Source organism: Hemiscyllium ocellatum, chromosome 26, assembly GCF_020745735.1.
Source record: "Hemiscyllium ocellatum isolate sHemOce1 chromosome 26, sHemOce1.pat.X.cur, whole genome shotgun sequence".
Taxonomy (NCBI): domain Eukaryota; kingdom Metazoa; phylum Chordata; class Chondrichthyes; order Orectolobiformes; family Hemiscylliidae; genus Hemiscyllium; species Hemiscyllium ocellatum.
In genome coordinates this window covers 14,139,991-14,158,460 of record NC_083426.1, presented here as the reverse complement: position 1 = coordinate 14,158,460, position 18,470 = coordinate 14,139,991, and the positions used below count along the sequence as shown (strand labels likewise).

Below are 18,470 nucleotides of genomic sequence, written 5' to 3'. Positions count from 1 at the left end.
TTATTACACACCTCTGGAACAGGTGAGACTTGAAACTGGGGCTCCCGCTATATTCCATGGATCATGTGGTGAGTGTTCTGTCACTGTGTATCTACAAAGGAGAGTTATACTGGTTCCTGGCTGAGGGGAGATTCCATCATACAAGAAGATATAAAAGGGATCTAAGGGGCAACTTCTTCACACAGTGTGTATGGAATGAGCTGCCAGAGGAAGTGGTGGAGGCTGGTACAACTTCAGCATTTAAAAGGCATCTGGATGGGTATATGAATAGGAAGAGTGTAGAGGAATATGGGCCAAGTGCTGACAAATGGGACAAGTTTAGGTTGGGATATCTGGTCAGCGTGGACGAGTTGGACCGAAAGGTCTGTTTCCGTGCTATACACCTCTATGACTCTATGACTAAGTAGGAATAATTATAACGTAAAGCCTGATCAATATAGCACCATGGACGAATTTTGAGGGATGTTTTTCTGAGTTTTTTTTTGCCTTCATTGATCCTTTCTGTGGAACCTGCATGACAGATGGGGATGGGAAAAGGAAAGTCCATTTTCTTTTTATTCAAGGTTTTACATTTACTGTTGGCCTTCATAATGAAGTACAGAAACTGGGAGTCTTACTTCAATTGTACAGGGCCTTAGTGAGACCACACCTGGAGGAATGCATGTAGATTATCTCCTTATCTGAGGAAGGATGTTCTGGCTGTAGAGGGAATGCAGCGAAGGTTTACCAGACTGGTTCCTGGGGTGGTGTGTCTGATTAGCAGGGAGATAATGGAATGGTTAGGACTATGTTTTTAAAGCTAAGTAGATTCTTATTTTGAACAATGAAGGAATTAAGGGTTACAGTGAGGGAGTGGTTAAGTGGACCTGAGGCCAAGAAAATGTCAGCCATGATCTTATTGAATGGCAGAGCAGGCTCGAAGGGCCAGACAGCCTACTCCTGCTCCTAATTCTTACGTACTTATGTTCTTCTCATCACTAGAATTCAGAAGAATGAAGGGACAGTTCATAGAAATCCATAAAATTCTAACAGGATGAGAGAGGGTAGATACAAGAACAGTGTCCCCAACGACTGGGAAATGGGCCATTTAGAATGGAGATGAGATGGCATTTCTTCATCCAAAGAGCAGTGAGTCCTGTGTCACAGAAAGTGATTTAATGTTTGAAAAAGGAGTTTGGTTTAGTTCTTAGAGCGAAAGGGATCAAATGATATGTGAAGAAAGTAGAAACAGGGTGCTGAAGCGAACCATGCTCATGCTGAATGGCAGACCAGGCTTGAAGGGCCAAATGGTCTACACCTGCTCCTGTATGCTATGGTTCTATTTTCAATGTGTGAGCCCACTGCAGGATAATGGCTCGTGAAACCATATATCTTTGGTGAGGACTGGCTGGTACGGTGCAACGATAGTGTTCCTAGCTCTGAGGCCTGACTTCAAGTCTCATCTACTCCAGAAGTGTGTAATGACATCTCTGAACAGATAGATTAGAAAGTCTCTCCATCCTCAGTGATGCCTGCAGAGGTGGGGTGATATATTTCCAAACCAGGCTGGTGTGTGACTTGGAGGACATCTTGCAGACACTGGGACCTAGTATGGAACTTGCAGTGTTCTATGAATGCTGTCTCCACCCACATCAGTGTATGATATTAATAAATGTTCCTGTTTGTCAGATTGGGGGCAGAATCTCCCTTCTACAAGTCCACCGAATAGGACAGCTTAAAGTCACATGGCATGGTGACACAGTGGTTAGGACTTTAGCCTTACAGTCCCAGGAACCTAGGTTCTATTCCAGCTTCAGGTGACTATCTATGTGGTGTTTGCATGTTCTCCCTGTGTCTGTATGTATTTGCTCTGGTTTCCTCCCACAGTTCAAAGATGTGCAGGTGAGGTGGATTAGCTATGGCAAATTGCCCATTGTGTCTAAGGATGCGTGGGTTAGCTGTAGGGAGTTGCAGGATGCTCTGCAGAGGGATGGTACAGTCTCAATAGCCTGAATGGCCTCTTTCCACACTGTGGGGATTCTAGATGAAGGCCATACATGTTTTTTATGCTCCTTGTCCAGGACTGATTACTGCAGTGTCCAAGAGCAGAGACAGAAAATGCTACAAATACAAATTAGGTCAGTATTTCCAGCATGTTCTGCAAATATTTTAGTTTTGCAGCATCTACAATTTACCTTTGAATAGATAGCAAGATACAGGGCTGTAGGATAGTTCTAGAGATTTGACAATCTTAGAATAAGTTTCTATATACCCTGACAGTGATAAAATTTGTACCTTACAAAAAGAAAGCATTAAAAAAAATTGAGGTGAGATTGTTATTTTCTCTAACTTGAAGAAAGAATACGGATTCAATAAATGTTCCTCCTCCCATCTTTTTAATCTCCTTGAGTGACTACTAGGTTCAGTGTTACAGAGAGATGTGAGTTGAATGTTTTTGGAAACATTTGCTAACAATGTGAAACATAAGCATTAACATCAGAGGAACATGATCTATCAGAGATCCCAGTCACCAGAATAGTTGACCTAGATATTTTTGTTTACCTAGAAATTAACAATTTGCATCCCTGAATCTAAAGCCTCTGGCATCTTTGAAGCCAGCATTATTATAGGAAGATCAGATTTAGATACTTGATTAGTTATTATTCATCCAATGAGGAATATTACAAGCTGTTTAAACATTGACTTGTTTCAAAATCAGGTTGATTGGCAAGCTTTAGGTGAGAGACAATATTCCACATGCTGATCTCTCTATTGTTCTGGGTTTTCATAAAGGGATTTGTTCAAACATGCAGCTGTCATCAGCTTTGAGTCAACACGCTAAATTTATCTCAGCACTTTCTTTCGCTCCCGTGCTTTCTCTTTGTGTGTGTCTCTCTCAGTTTCTCTCGCATTTGGTCCACTTTCATCTTGCTTTCTCACGCAGTTTTTTCTCTCATTTCTCTTTAATTTTGGGAAGACACTATTAACGCCACTGGTCTAGTCATCCAGAAACCCAGGCTGATGATCAAATCCCACCACAGCAGATGTTGGGAATTAAATATTAGTAAAATAAGATGTTTTCCACACTGTATGACTCTATAGTTGTTTTAAAACCTGGTCTGGTTCACTCGTTTTCCTTTACCTGTCCTGACCTACACGTCACTCCAGACCTACAATAATGTGGTTACTCTTAACTGCAGTCTGGGAAATTAGGTATAGGCAAGAAATCGTTGCCAGTGAATCGTTACCTGCATCTCGCAAATGAGTGAAAATAAAATTTCTCTCTCATCCTTGTTCACCTTCTGGGCTCACTCATTGGTGCCCTTCATTAAAAACACTGGAATATTGTATCTACTTCTGGACCTAACAGGTTAAAAAGGATGTGTGTCTTCAGACAGTTGCAAGAAAATTTGAGAATGTTTCCAGGGGTGGGGGTCTTCTCTAGGAGATGCTGGAGGTGTTCTCCTTGCAGAGGCGAGAGTTAGGGGGATATTTCAGAAAGTTTTCAAAATGTTGAGAGGGCCTGGACAGAGCAGATAGAGATTATGTTCATTGGTAAACTGATCACCAACCAGAGAAGCACTGATTTAAAACCAGTAGCGAAAGAACCAAATGGGGACATGAGAGAAAACTGTTTTTCACCTTGATTAGTTAGGATCTGGATCACACTACCTGACAGGCATTTTCAGTCATAGTTATCAAAAGGGAATTGGATCCATGTTTGAGAGAGAAAGCTGTTCAGCATCATAGGGACACAAACAATTAGTTGGAAATTTAACAATTTAACGTGAGACAGTCTTTTAGCCCATTATACACTGCACCAAAGACTAAGACCCAACAACTACGTGTGGCACGGTGGCTCAGTGGTTAGCACTGCTGCCTCACAGCGCCAGGGACCCAGATTCGATTCCAGCCTCAGGCAACTGTCAGTGTGGAGTTTGCACATCCCCCGCCCTGTGTCTGTGTGTGTTTGCTTTGGTTTGCTCTCACTATCCAAAGATGTGCAAGTTGGGTGGGATTGGTGGTGCTAAAATTGCTCAGAGATGTGTAGGTTAGGTTAATCAAGGTAAATGTAGAGTTATGGGGTGGGGGATTGGGTCTGGGTGGGTCACTCTTTGGAGGGTTGGTGTGAACCTATTGGGCCAAATGGTTTGTTTCCATACTGTGGGGACTCTATGATATGAAACTGACTCTCAGTCTGACTGTTTAACCATGTGCAGAAGCAACATTGCTAGTGTGGGACAAATAGGCTTCTGTTCCCAACCATTAGAGCAATAATGTCAATTTTAATTGCTTACTTTGTCCTATTTAGTGTGGTTAGCTTGGGTGGCTGGTTCGTAATGAGGAGTGATGCTAACAGCACAGGTTAGTTCCCACACTGGCTGATATTACCATGGCTGTTCAATCTCTCTCCTTGCCTGAGGCATGGAGTCCCTCAGGTTAAGCCACCACCAGTCAACTCTTTCTCATGAGAGCAGCCAATGGGACTATGGTAACTTTATGATCCAGAATAAGTCACAAGTTGGAACAAATCTTGTTTCGCAGGTGCTAGGGTTTGCATTGCCTTGTGTAGAAAGTCAGTGAAGAGTTGCTGCAATTTCACTATATATTCCATGTCAATCTTATCCTTGTTCCTTTCTGTTCAGGAGAACGTGATAGCTCCTTTCGCGAGGGCGACCGTGAATTTCCGGCTCCACCCAGTCCACACTCTGGATGAGGTAATTGGAATACGAATTGAGAATGATTCTGAATGCAAACTCCAGTCTTAATGATCATCTGGTTGTAGAGTTGGGGCTGACAGCAGATTGAGGAGCTCTTGTGACACAGGAGTAGTGTCCTCACCTGCCAGCCAAAAGGCCCAATTCAAATCCCACTTGCTCCAGAGGTATGTTTTAACATCTCTGAACAGGTTGATTAGCAAAACATCTTGGAGGCGGATTGGCTGGTGATGAAATATCATTGACTTATGTGCTGGTCTCCAGTTCTGGTTCTGCCTGTGTGGAGCCAAGATCAGAGGAGGTGTGGGAAGGGTTTGCGAGAGATGGGTATAACAGCCACCTGCTCAGAAGCAATGGGAAGCCAACAAAGAAAATTAAAAGATTTATTGATCATAGGATCGCTACAATGTGCAATCAGGCTATTTGGCCCATTGAGTCGACACTGACCCTCCAAAGAGCATACCACCCTATCCCATAACCTCACATTTCCCATGGCTAATCCACCTAGTCTGTACATCACTGGACAGATGAGCAATTTCCCATGGCCAATCCACCTAACCTACACATCTTTGGACCATGGGAAGAAACCAAAGCAGCCAGAAAATCTCACACAGAATGCACAAATTCCACACAGTCGCCCAAGGAGGGAGTTGACCCTGGGTTCCTGGCACTGTGAGGCAGCAGTGCTAACCATTGAGCCACCGTGAAGTCCCAAGACCCCCTGGACACACCAATTGGAATTTTACCCACCTCAGATGCAATACAGCCAGGGGATGGAGTTGGCAGATCTTGATAGGAAGGTGTGGCACTAATGAACCCTGCTCACCCCCTGCACTCATCACAGCCACACAGCCTCCATTGCGGTCACCCTATGACAGCCTGGCTGATACATTGTGAAATCTCTTCAGACGGCACCTCCATTGTGAGACCATCTTCTCTTTCCCCCAACTATCTCAGCAGCTCCCTTATCTAACAGTGAAGCGGCCCATCTTTGAGTGGAGGAGGATGATGAAGTATCCTTCAAGTCTCTGGGGCCTGCCCACTGTTCTTAATTCGACATGGCTCATCCAAGCTGCTACTTAATGCATTGCCACCTTCTCCAAATTCACCCTCTGCATCCCAGAGCCAGTCTGTGTGGGGATTTGACCTGAGTCTCCTTCCAAAGATACGGTGGACATCCAGCAGCATCTTATTTTGATTGCTTCCAATTATTGATAATTATGACTGATGTTAACTCAAACATCTTTGAAATAATTTTGATATTTGTTGGTCAGCCAAATGGTGAATTTTCTCAAACTCCTTTCACTAACGTTTGGCCAGAATTGTGATTGATCTAGGATTTAGCTGTCACTAAAGCAGAAACTCTGGCCTCCTAAGCCACGGATTGTGGGTTCAAGTCCCTTCTGGAAAGATAGCATGGACTGGGCTTGAAGGGTTAAATTGATTTGTTCCTGATTCATGTTCAGTACGTAATGCCTATGGTGTAATCAGTATGGGGGAATTAAGGGTTGTGGGGAAAAGACAGGAAAGTGGAGCTGAGGATTAGCAAATCAGCCATGATCTCATTGAATGGGCTAAATGGTCTACTTTTGTTCCTATGTCTTATGGAGACTCTCTGGAGAATCCAACTCCCATTTTTTAATGCTCTGCAGTAATGGTTTATTTAGAGACTATGCCATCTCTTTGTGGATGTGGTTCAGTGCTTCACTATTATTTCCAGTATGTCACCACAAAACATCCAGAAATAAATGAATGAATGGTAACATATTTCCATTACAGCCATATATCCACCCACATGTTACCTTGACTCAGTGATGATCTATTTTCCTCTGAGTCAGAAGGTTGGGAATTAAAAATTCCCTCCACGTATATGAGTAACAAGTCAAGGCTAAAGCTCTGGTGTGTAATAGTGAAGACAGGCTGCGTAGTCAAAGGTACTGTTTATGGATGTCCCTCCCAACTTTCTGCTTGTGAATGTGTGCCACTATTTGAAGAGCAGAAGGGTTCTCCTGTTGTCTCAGCCAATATTTATCCCTCAACCAACAATCACCAAAACATAGGAACTGGGTATTTATCATTATTCCATATAGGGCCTTCCAATGTGCAAATTGGTTCCCCGTTGTCATGAATATCCATTTATTCCAACTGAAAGTGCAATGATCAGTCTCAGTGTAATGTATCCTCCCCTACGTGGTCTTACTGGTATTTGCTGATCATACTTCCGCACAGAAAACAGAACACACTGTTGAATGAGGTATCACAATGCAGCAGGGATTCAGTAATAGGATCATGCTGGTGTGTTTGTGTTCCAAGTTCCACATTCCTGCCTAACTTTGATAACCCTTCGATTCTCTCATTTAACAAGAATCTATCCACCTGTTTTAAAAATGACCCCAATTCCTTCACCAGCAAGCTCCATCAGTTAATGTACATTAAAAATATTTTCTTTTCAGCTTCTCCAGCAAATTCAGCAGACTATTTCTGATGACCGAGTGAAAATTGAAGTTCTACAGCACTATCCCTCGCTCCCCATGAGTTCTTATGATGATACTTCATTCGGCTATCAGGTTATCAAAGGAACCATTGGAAACATTTTTCCTGAAGTAGCCATTGCTCCAGGTAAAAGAAATTCCTGAACAAAGAGACCTTGGGGTGCAAGTTCATAGCTCCTGGAAAGTAGAGTAGCAGATGGACAGGATAGTGAAGAATGCATTTGGTATGCTTTCCTTTATTGGTCAGAGTATTGAGTACAGGAGTTGTGAGGTCATGTTGCAGCCGTACAGGACATTGATTAGGCCACTGTTGGAATATTACATGCAATTCTGGTCTCCTTCCTATCGGAAAGATGTTGTGATACTTGAAAGGGTTCAGAAAAGATCTACAAGGATGTTGCCAGGGTTGGAGGATTTGAGCGATAGGAGAGGTAGAATAGGCTGGGGATGTTTTCCATGGAGCATCGGAGGCTGAGGGGTGACCTTATAGAGGTTTATAAAATTATGAGGGGCATGGATAGGGTGAATAGACAAAATCTTTTCCCTGGTGTGGGGGAGTCCAGAACTAGAGGGCATAGGTGTAGGGTGAGAGGGGAAAGATATAAAAGAGATGCAAGGGGTAATGTTTTCACGCAGACGGTGGTACGTTTATGGAATGAGCTGCCAGAGGAAGTGGTGGAGGCTGGTACAATTGCAACATTTAAAAGGGCGGCACGGTGGTTCAGTGGTTAGCTCAGTGGTTAGCACTGCTGCCTCACAGCACCAGGGTCCCTGGTTCGATTCCAGCCTTGGGCGACTCCACTGTGTGGAGTTTGCACGTTCTCCCCGTGTGTGTAGGTTTCCTCCAGGTGCTCCAGTTTCCTCCCACAATCCAAAGATGTGCAGTTTAGGTGAATTGGCCATGCCAAATTGCCCATGGTGCTAGATACATTAGCCAGAGGGAAATAGGTCTGGGTGGGTTACTCCACGGAGGGTCAGTGTGAACTGGTTGGGCCGAAGGCCCTATTTCCTCACTGTAGAGAATCTAATCTAATCTAATCAAAAAGGCATCTGGATGGACATATGAATAGGAAGGATTTGGAGGGATTATGGGTGGGGTGCTGGCAAGTGGGACTAGATTGAGTTGGAATATCTAGTCAGCATGGATGAGTTGGACCGAAGGGTCTGTTTCTGTGCTGTACATCTCTATAACTCTATGACTCTAAAGGTTTATCATCACATTTAAATTAAAGTAATTATGATGTCTGGAATCCCATGAAGGGAGAGGGTTTGGCCTGCAGGTTCTCCATCTCCTGGTAAAACATCCAGAAACCCTCCAAATTTCACAAGGGATTGCCATCAGGATTTGTGACTGCAGTGTTTTTGAAGTCTGGGTTGATGCATCACAGTCGTTCATTAGTGTGGAGATGTTGCTCACAAATTACCAGCGAGTGTGGAAAATGGCAGAACTATAGTTGAGGCCCCAGTTTGATCAAAACATCAATCAAGTCTGGAAAAAAAACTGGAGGTAAGTCTGGGCGAGCCTCTGGGACAAAATATTTGTAGCTTCCTGATGAAGGGCTTTTGCCCAAAACGTCGATTTTCCTGCTCCTTGGATGCTGCCTGACCTGCTGTGCTTTTCCAGCACCATTCTGATCCAAAGTCTGGTTTGCAGCATCTGCAGTCCTTGTTTTTACCTTAACAATCCCAAAGCAGGCTCTCTTGAACTCTCCTTAATTCCTCCGACTTAAGTCAGGCAGATGGTACTGCTGCCTCACAGCGCCAGGGACCGGGTTCAACGCCAGCCTCGGGCGACTGTCTTTGTGGAGTTTCTACATTCTCCCCGTGTCTGCGTGGGTTTCCCCCAGTTTCCTCCCACAGTCCAAAGAAGTTACAGGCTAGGTGGTTTGGTCGTGCAAAATTTCCCCGTAGTGTCCACGGATGTGCAGGCTAGATGGTCTGGCCATGGGAAATGTGAGGTTACAGGGTTCAGGGTGTGTGGGGGTCGGGGTGGGATGCTGTTCGGAGGGCCAGTGTACACTTGATGGGCCGAATGGCCTCCATCTGCACCATAGGGATTTTAAGTCTCTGACACATTCACCTCATTGGGGACCTTGTATACACAAACCTACGAATTAAGACCAGGATTAGGTCCATTGAGCCTGCTTTATCATTCAATAAGATTATGGCTGGTCTGATTTCTACACTCCTCCTTAGCCCTGATAACCTATTATCCTTTTGTTTGTCAAAAATTCTTTTTCTTCTGCCTTAAATATATTCAAAGACTCACCAGATATTTTAAGGACTAGTCTTCAGAGTCTGAAATCCTTTCCTGAACTTCTCCATCGTTTGAAGGTGCTGGTGTTGGACTGGGATGGACAAAGTTAAAAATTACTGAACACCAGGTTATTTTAAGAACAGGTTTATTTAAGAAGCACTGCCTTTCAGAGCGCTGTTCCTTCATCAGGTGGTTGAAGGTGATAAAGGAGCAGCACTCCGAAACATAGTGCTTCCAAAGAAACCTGTTGGACTATAACCTGGTGTTGTGTGATTTTTAACTTTTTTCTCCATCCCCTTCCTTCTTCAAAACTGTCCACACAACTGGTTTGTTTGGCCATATTTTTGATCAACTCTCTGAACATATGCTGATGGGACTTGGCACCCATTCTTTTCCCCTTCATTCTTCAGTGAAACACCAGCAAATGCAAACATTTTTCTACTTTTAAGTAAACAACGCACAGCAGGGGTTTCCTCTCCTTGCTTATCCTGTTATATATTCATATCTTCAATGAGCATTGAGTTGTGGGGTGGATTCAAATGCCTTTTATTGTGATTTATTTTTTTATTGCGCACAAAAAGCTTCAGAATTTCTTAACTTAAACTTAGAGTGCACACGCTCCTTCCATGCCTTTTTTTAAGATTAGATTACTTACAATGTGGAAACAGGCCCTTCGGCCCAACAAGTGCACACCGACCCGCAACCCACCCATACCCCTTTACCTAACACTACAGGCAATTTAGCATGGTCAATTCACCTGACCTGCACATCTTTGGACTGTGGGAGGAAACCGGAGCACCCAGAGGAAACCCACGCAGACACGGGGAGAATGTGCAAACTCCAGTCAGTCGCCTGAGTCGGGAATTGAACCCGGGTCTCTGGCACTTGTGAGGCAGCAGTGCTAACCACTGTGCCACCGTGCCGCCCACTTCCCCCATCCCTGATAACTATTGGTCAATGGAGCAGAGTTGTCCCTCTGAATTTGGCTCTCTGGTATAATTTAAGCTTGCCTGAGCAAGATAAATTCTGACAAGCTTGAGGCCCACCCCTAGTCCTTTGTGGTGTCTTCCAGACTCTTATCTCCTTTCTTAAGGCTTTTAACATTGCCAGCTGCAACTCCCAATTAATTGGACTTCAGCACTTTTTAACTTTCTCATTACAGGAGATAACAGTGATTTTTGAACAAAGTTATGTGGTCGCACCTAAAGTTAGAATTCTTTAGCTAACAAGCTGTGTCTTAATGTGTTCATTCAACCCACATTCCAATGTCTGCTCATCTCAACATGCATTCCTCCCTGTAACAAAAACCTAAAAACTGAGATACAAAGAGCATTAGAAAATGTTCATAAGTGAGCGAGAGACAAAGAGAGAGAGAGACCAGCTTTCTGTACTGCCTTCATTGAACTATTTGATAACTATTTGTGATTTGGTTTGAATCTTTTCCTTTAATGCTTTTCTATAACTAATGTGGATCTCTAATTACTGATTAAACAACTAATTAATGTGAAATGTTCTTAATAATGTTAAATATTATTATCAATGTGTTATAGAGCTGCTATTGTACTGCTCGTGATTAATCAAATTTTATACATTACCTGAATCAAATGGTCTATGTCTTAAGAGCTGATATTGTTAAGACTAAATTATTATCTAAGTTTTATGTGTTAGCTGAATCAAATGGTAAAATTATTATCTATGTCTTAGAGACTTGCTATTGTTAAGACTAAATAATTCAAATGTTAAATGTTGTTGCCATTTTTCTCAAGTCATAGTCAAATTTTTTTGACTACATTTTAAGGTTATATTTATGAGGTCAGCTACTACATGAATACTACTTTTGAGGGGCTGAGATTCATGTCTGTCAAAATTCATACTGTATCATGAGCAGAAGCCCAATGGATGTCTAAATGAATAAAGCATTACAAGAATGAATTATGGTTGTTCTGAAAACTTGGAATGGGACACAACAGCCAGGGCACTGGAAGACTGGGAGCAGAGTGGAAAAACCAGCAGACTGGACCTGATGGCTGGCACATTGACTCAGAAACATGAACCTGTTATCTGTAAAGAATTAGGGTTGACTTTTACATGAGATATATGAAAAGTTCCAGGTTATTTGGCCAAAAATAGCGAGTTGACTTTTACATGAGATTGACTATTACTCGAGTGTATATGTATCTATATTTCCTGCACATTCAGCAACCTTGAATAAGTTACTGTCAGTTCTGTTCTGCTGCATTCGCCATGGGCAGCCATCAGCCATTTTGTGAGCTCATTTAAAACATTGTTAAAGTTCACTTAAGAATGTAACTTTTAAATGTTCTGCTATTTACATATAAAAGAACTGAAACCAACAAGTTCATTCTAAAAGATGAGACTTAACAAACAATCCAGGTTCTTTTTCAATATATAATTTCAGTTACATCACACTATAAACATTTGCATAAATTCTGTGTCTTATGATCTTATACTCCACAAGCACCTGATGAAGGAGCAGCACTTCAAAAGCTAGTGCTTCCAAACAAACCTGTTGGACTATAACCTCGTGTTGTGTGATTTTTAACTAAGAGGAACACCGCCTGCTACTTGTTAATTATTTTCTTAACTTCTATTAGGTCTATGCATTGCAAATACAGATACCAGACACTACCTGAAACTGACCAAGCAACTCTACAGATTTATTCCAATGATATTGAAACAAGAAGACCTAACTCGGTAAGAAGTCATCAGAACAATACTAATCAAATTTCAACCCTTCTCTTTTAGACCTCCAAGTTCTAGCTTGTCTGCTTTTAAGTAAGTCTTGGCCATTGCCTTATGTTGAAGAATGCTGGTACAGTAAATGTCAAAGCCTAGCAGGTGTTTCCGTCACTCTGGGAATAGTTAGCCCTGATTCATGATAGCTACAGCAGTGAAGCAGTGAATAATTTGCTAACTTTGTACAGAGGCACAAGGCAGATTGGTTTGCTGTATAGTGTGCTTTCTTTCCAAGGACTTAATGTACGATTGATTCTCCTGATTCCATGCAATTGCTGTTTTAAATCTTAACTTCTCTGGTGACTTTCTATTCTTGCTCATCATATTTCTAATAAATCGTTAACTATCATGATACTTCTAATTGGTTTCTTATATCTAAACGTGCTGTTTTATTAATTCATGGATGTGAGTGTTGCTGGCTAGGCCAGCATTTATTACCCATCGCTAAATGGCCATGAGAAGGTAGTGGTGAGCTGCCTTCTCGAACTCTGCAGTCTGTTTGGTGGAGTACACCCAGAGTGCTCTTAAGGAGGGAGTTCCAGAATTTTGACCCAGCAATTGTGAAGGAATAGCGATAAATTTCCAAATCAAGGTGGCATGTGGGTTGGAAGGCAACTTTCAGGTGACGGTATGCCTGTGTATCTGCTGCCCTTGTCTTTGTATGTGGTAGAGATCATGTGATTGGAAGGTGCTGTCTAAGGAATCTTGTTGAGTTGCTGCATTGCATCTTGCAGATGGTACACACTGCTGCTATTGTACATTGCTAGTGGACAGCATGAATGTTTAAGGTGGTGTATGTGATGCCAGGCAGGCAGGCTGCTTTGTCCTGGTGTTGAGATTTTTGTGTGTTGTTGGAGTTGCTACCTATCTGGCCAGTGGAGAGTACTTCATCATGCTGCTGGTACATGCCTTGCAGATGATGTGGAGATGTTGGACTGGGGTGGACAAAGTTGAAAATCACACAACACCAGGTTATAGTCCAACAGGTTTAATTGGAAGCACTAGCTTTCAGAGCACTGCCACCTGATAAAGGAGCAATGCTCCAAAGGCTGGTATTTCCAAATAAACTTGTTGGACTATAAACTGGTGTTGTGTGATTTTTAACTTTGTAGATGATGGACAGACTTTGGAGAGTCCGTTTCAGAAGCAGATTGTTGAACTTCCTAGCCTGTCACTTTAACTTGTTATCTATTCCCTTAACTCACTGCTTACCACCTTCATACGCCAGCTGCATCATTCCTAATATTCAAAAGGATTAAAATATCTCTTTCACATTTTAGGTTCTTGAGCTGAGTGATGTTAAACACACTTTCTCCACCATGATCAACCCCTTGCCCTTCTTGAAGCAGTTTTTTTATTGTGTTTAGCTGAGCTATGATCCACGGGTACTGAACAAGTAATAGGCTGCTCATGTTTTCAACTGACTGTTTGATCTGTTGGACATCAACATGCCCACAGATCCAATTTAAACAGGGATCATCACTTAGTGATCCAGAACAGGGACCCTAATAAATTATTCTGAACCGAGATGGGTGAGACTCAACAGTATGAGAGACTCTATGAAGGGGTGAAATAGTGGCTGGCACTTGATTCTGGCATTCCCCACTCCAATTCTGTGGTTTCCAATTTTCAACAGTGCCTTTTAAGGTTGGCTAATAGGTCAACATTCGGTACTCCCAACCTGTCTGGTTTCATTGTGGGGACAGGCATCTCCTAACCTTTACAATTATCATGGTATCTGCTATTGATACTTAAAGGTCAGGATGATTGACACTCAATTTGTAGGTAAAATACAGTTATTTTAAGGAAGTGGAAACTTATGACATTTTCAAAATCACTTCTGTTTAAAAAAATACATCTTATTGTTGCTACGGGGTTAATTGGTCCCATATATTGGGTAAATGAGCCTTGTGGCTTGGCTTGAAGAAAGTAAGTGGTCTTGGGACTTGTATAGAAAGGTTGGAGGTTGTATGGATGGAGGGCATGATGAGAGTGTGTGGGTGTGAGTTATAGGGCCCAATATATTATGACTGGGACAAAGCCCCAGAGCATTGAGGTGGATCCTTTAAACTGCCCACTGTGCTGCTACCTGTAACTGTCTCTGGGCTATTTCCTGGGCAGACTGTAGCCCACGCAAGCCCCAATATGCAATAAGAATGTTGGTTTTGATGGGGCCTCCTGTTGAGGTGGATGTTTGGACCATGTTGGGAACCTTCCTCCCATCAGCCACAGTTCTTGCCCTTACCATTGTCAACTCTTCCCAAATGGCCAATCACCCACCTGATGGAAAGACTGCAATATTTACTCACTCTCCAACTCCCACAGAATGCAGGTATCCCCCGCTATCCGAAATTAGTGTTCCCAGGAAACCTTTAGTCAGCCGAAAATGACGTAAAGCGAAGTTGCATAATTTATATTGGAAAATGTCGCCGCTCTCCGTAAAAGCGAAAATTCTCTTCAGATTTGTGAAAACAGGTACTTATGTAGGTCTTTCATAAAAGGAAAGTGGCATAATATGAACATCCAAAAAGTGAGGGATGCCTGTAACTCAAATCAGTTTCACCTCTTATGAACTTGAACTCGGAGCTGCTGAGTCATTTCATCTTTTAGGTTAATTTGCAGCAATAAGTGGTTTAATCAAATGTTGTGATGTACTCACACAGCCGTACTCCACCCACTGGCCTTTAAGAGTACTGAGCTATCCTACAAATAGATTTCTCTGTTCCAAGCTGACTCCGTACAAAAAGCGTTCAACATTGGAACTGAAAGTTGTCCTCAAAGTAACACCTTCAGCAACCGAATGAAATCAACAAACAGTGCAATCGGAATTCTGGCCAGAAATGAGACTCGAGGGGTGATTGGATAGTGAATGCAATTTCATAGCCATGGAACTGAAATACAGATGTGATCCTTTCAGAAGTAACCTCTGGTCATTAGTTTAATGCTCCAATGCACTGTGTGCTATTACATTCAATTGTAGCAGAAATTATTTCTTAAAATTCATTCACATTATGTGGGTGTTGCTGGTTAGGCCAATGTTTATTACCCATCATTCAAACCCCTGAAGAAGGTGCTGGTGAGCTGTCTTGAACTGCTACAGTTCATGTGCTGTAGACATTCCCAATGTTAGTATGAAATGAGTTCCAGGATTTTCAGCCAGTGACTGTAAAACAATAGTTCCTGGTCACAATGGTGAATGGCCTGGTGGGAATCCTGCAGGTAGTGGTGCTGTCTTTGAAGGTATGGTTGGTGAACTGTTGCAGTGTATCTTGTAGGTGTTACACACTGCTGTCACTATTTGTGGTAGAGTCAGTGAGTGTAGATGTTAACTGAGGTGCCAATCTAATAGGCTGCTTTGTTCTGAATGATGTTGAGCTTCTTGTGTGTTATTGGAGCAGCACACAGCCAGGCAAGTCATAGAATCACAGCTGTACAGTATGGAAACAGACCTTTTGGTCCAACTCCATGCTGACCAAATGTCCTAAAATAACCTAGTCCCATTTGCCAGCACTTGACCCATATCTCTCTGAACCCTTCTTATTCATATACCCATCAGATACCTCTTAAATGTAATTATACCAGCCTCCACCACTTCCTCTAGCAACTCATTCCATACACGCACCACCTTCTGCATGAAAAGGTGGTCCCTTAGATCCCTTTTAAATTTGGAGAATTCCATCATACTCATGACTTGTGCCTTGTAATTTTTAGAGTCAAGAGTGTGGTGCTGGAAAAGCACACCTCTAGGACATCCGTGCCAACCAGCCCCACTGCCCCGTGGTTGAACACTTTAACTCCCCTCCCCCTCCACCAAGGGCATGCAGGTCCTGGGCCTCCTCCATCACCAAACCCTAACCACAGTACCCCGGAGGAAGAACGCCTCATCTTCTGCCTTGGGACACTGCAACCACACAGGAGTAATATGGATTGCACCAGTTTCCCTATTTCCCCTGTCCCCACCTTAATTCAGTCCCAAACTCTTGACCTGACCATCATCTTTCCCATCTATCCACTCCACCCTCCTCTCTGACCTATCACTTTCTCCTCCACCTTCATGTACCTATTGCATTCCCTGCTACCTTCCTCCCAGCCCCACCCTTTCCTATTTATCTCTCAGCGCCCCACCCCCAGGTTCACAAGCCTCATTCCTGATCAAGGGCTTATACCTCCTGCTCCTCAGATGCTGTCTGACCTGCTGCGATTTTCTAGCACCACACTCTCGACTCTGATCTCCAGTATCTGGATCCTCACTTCTCCATTAGTCAGGATGTGAGTAACTCGCTGCAAGATTCCTAACCTCTGACCTGCTCTTGTAGCCACTATATTTATTTAGTGAGTCCACTTCAGTTTCTGGTCATTGTTGACACCCAGAATGTTGATTGTGGGGGACTCAGTGATGGTGCTAACAGTGAATATCAAGAGCAGTGTTTGGATTGTCTCTTATCTTAGAGATTATCACTTCTAAGTCCTTGTGTATCATGAATTTGTCATTTACCAACCCAAATCTGAATATTGTCCAGGTCTTCCTGCTTATGAGCATGGACTGCTTCAGTACCTGAGGAATCACGATTGGTACTGAACATTGTGCAGTCATCAGCCAACATCTGCAGTCCTCATGATGGAGGGAAGGTCTCAGCTAAAGATGCTTGGATCTAGGACACTCCCCTGAGGAGCTCCTGCAGAGAGACCCTGGAGCTGAATTGATTGGCCTCCAACAAACACAACCACCTTTGTTTGTGCCAGGTATGCCTCCAGCCAGCTGAGAGATTTCTCCCTGCTTCCCATTGACTCCAGTTTTGCCATGTAATGAAGTCAGGAGCTGAGTGGAGCCTTGTCCAATAACAGTCATTCTCACAAGCAATGGATAATCGTTTAAATTATCACCTTTTTTTTAATCTTCATATCTCTGTCTCTTTAGGATACACGGCGTGAATGAAAGAATATCTATAAAGAACTACGAAGAAATTGTGAAATTCTATTTCCGACTACTACAGAACTCTGATCTAAGCAGTCTACCACCTTCTCACATTTCCTCTTGTGACTTGTAGAAGGTTCCTGGATTGACACGAACTTCTTTCTCTGAGATCTTCCAACTTAACTTACGTTGCAAGTATTCCCAGAACGTTCATACAAAGTCCAACTAAAATTCAACCGCATGTATTTCTCTCTCAAAACCTTGTAGGAGATTGGGACAATATGTCTTCCTTTGTAGACCTTTATGGGTTGGGGTAATTAGTATAACTAGTGTAAGGAATAAGAATCATGAAACATCAGCGTCTCAATGTGTAAAACAGGGTTTATCCCTGGCTTAAGTCAAGTTGGTTTATTGTGCTTAGATTTGGAAAAGTAGGGGGAAATGTGGTGAAGGTGGGTGGTGGGGATTCGAAAGAGGGGGGAAGAAAATCAGCTAGGGTTACTGAATTCTTGGTACAATACAGCAGCTCTGAGTTGGAAGTGTTATATGTGATGGTTGCTGGAAAGTTGCACATTTAGATTTGACAGCTAATGTGAATGATAAAAAGGAAGCACATGGACTGGAGAAATATTGCCTCTTGTGGAGTCGTGCTGCAACAGCAACTACAGTGATGATTCACGAAACACAGCAACAAATAAAAAGACCATCGCAAATACCTACAAATTACAACTGCATTGAATCAGCATGGTCACATGAATACATCAAAATGAGTTTATATGCATACTATCCAATGCAAAAGAAAATGTTCCTTCTGGATTTATGTGCTTGGCAAGTAATATTATCCAATGCCTTTTCTCAGGTGATGCAGTTTATGGAATTATATTTAATGGAAGAATTTTAATGGTATTTTCACAGTAGTATTTATATAACTTTTCAGGGTAGTCAAAATGAAGGTCTATATTTAAAAGTCATTTATACACAAAATATAAGCTGCAGATTGAGGCCCGTTGGGTCAGGGAAGTTCTTCAATGCCTTTCTTGTGAGTTCACAACACTACATTTTATTTGTGCCAGATCAGTATTAAATTTATTGAATTAATAAAGAGATATTTGGAACCTGATTATGCTGCTGTTTTATTCTGTAAAGTTAAACGACACTAATTGTTGAATATCTGAGGCAGAGAGTACAGTTAGAAACAGAAGCAGCAATTGTTGGAGACACTCAGCAGGTTTGGCAGCATCTGTGGAGAGAAAGCAGCGTGAACATTTTGAGTCCAGTGACTCTCCTTGGTTTCTTAATTCAAGAAGGGTCACCTGATTCAAAACATTAACTCTGCTTTCTGCCAGATCTGT

The 18,470-nt window shown here is 42.5% G+C and overlaps 1 protein-coding gene across 1 annotated transcript in view; it reads left to right on the top strand.

The window, feature by feature from the left end:
- Positions 1–18,238, top strand: part of LOC132828350 (N-fatty-acyl-amino acid synthase/hydrolase PM20D1-like) — an 88,465-nt gene extending 70,227 nt beyond the window's left edge. The window contains exons 9-12 of the mRNA XM_060845378.1: positions 4,626–4,697; positions 7,151–7,316; positions 12,062–12,161; positions 17,122–18,238. Coding sequence (XP_060701361.1) covers positions 4,626–4,697; positions 7,151–7,316; positions 12,062–12,161; positions 17,122–17,251 — 468 coding nt within the window. The 3' untranslated portion in view covers positions 17,252–18,238. The remainder of the gene's footprint in view (positions 1–4,625; positions 4,698–7,150; positions 7,317–12,061; positions 12,162–17,121) is intronic.
- The last annotated feature ends 232 nt before the right edge of the window (positions 18,239–18,470 follow it).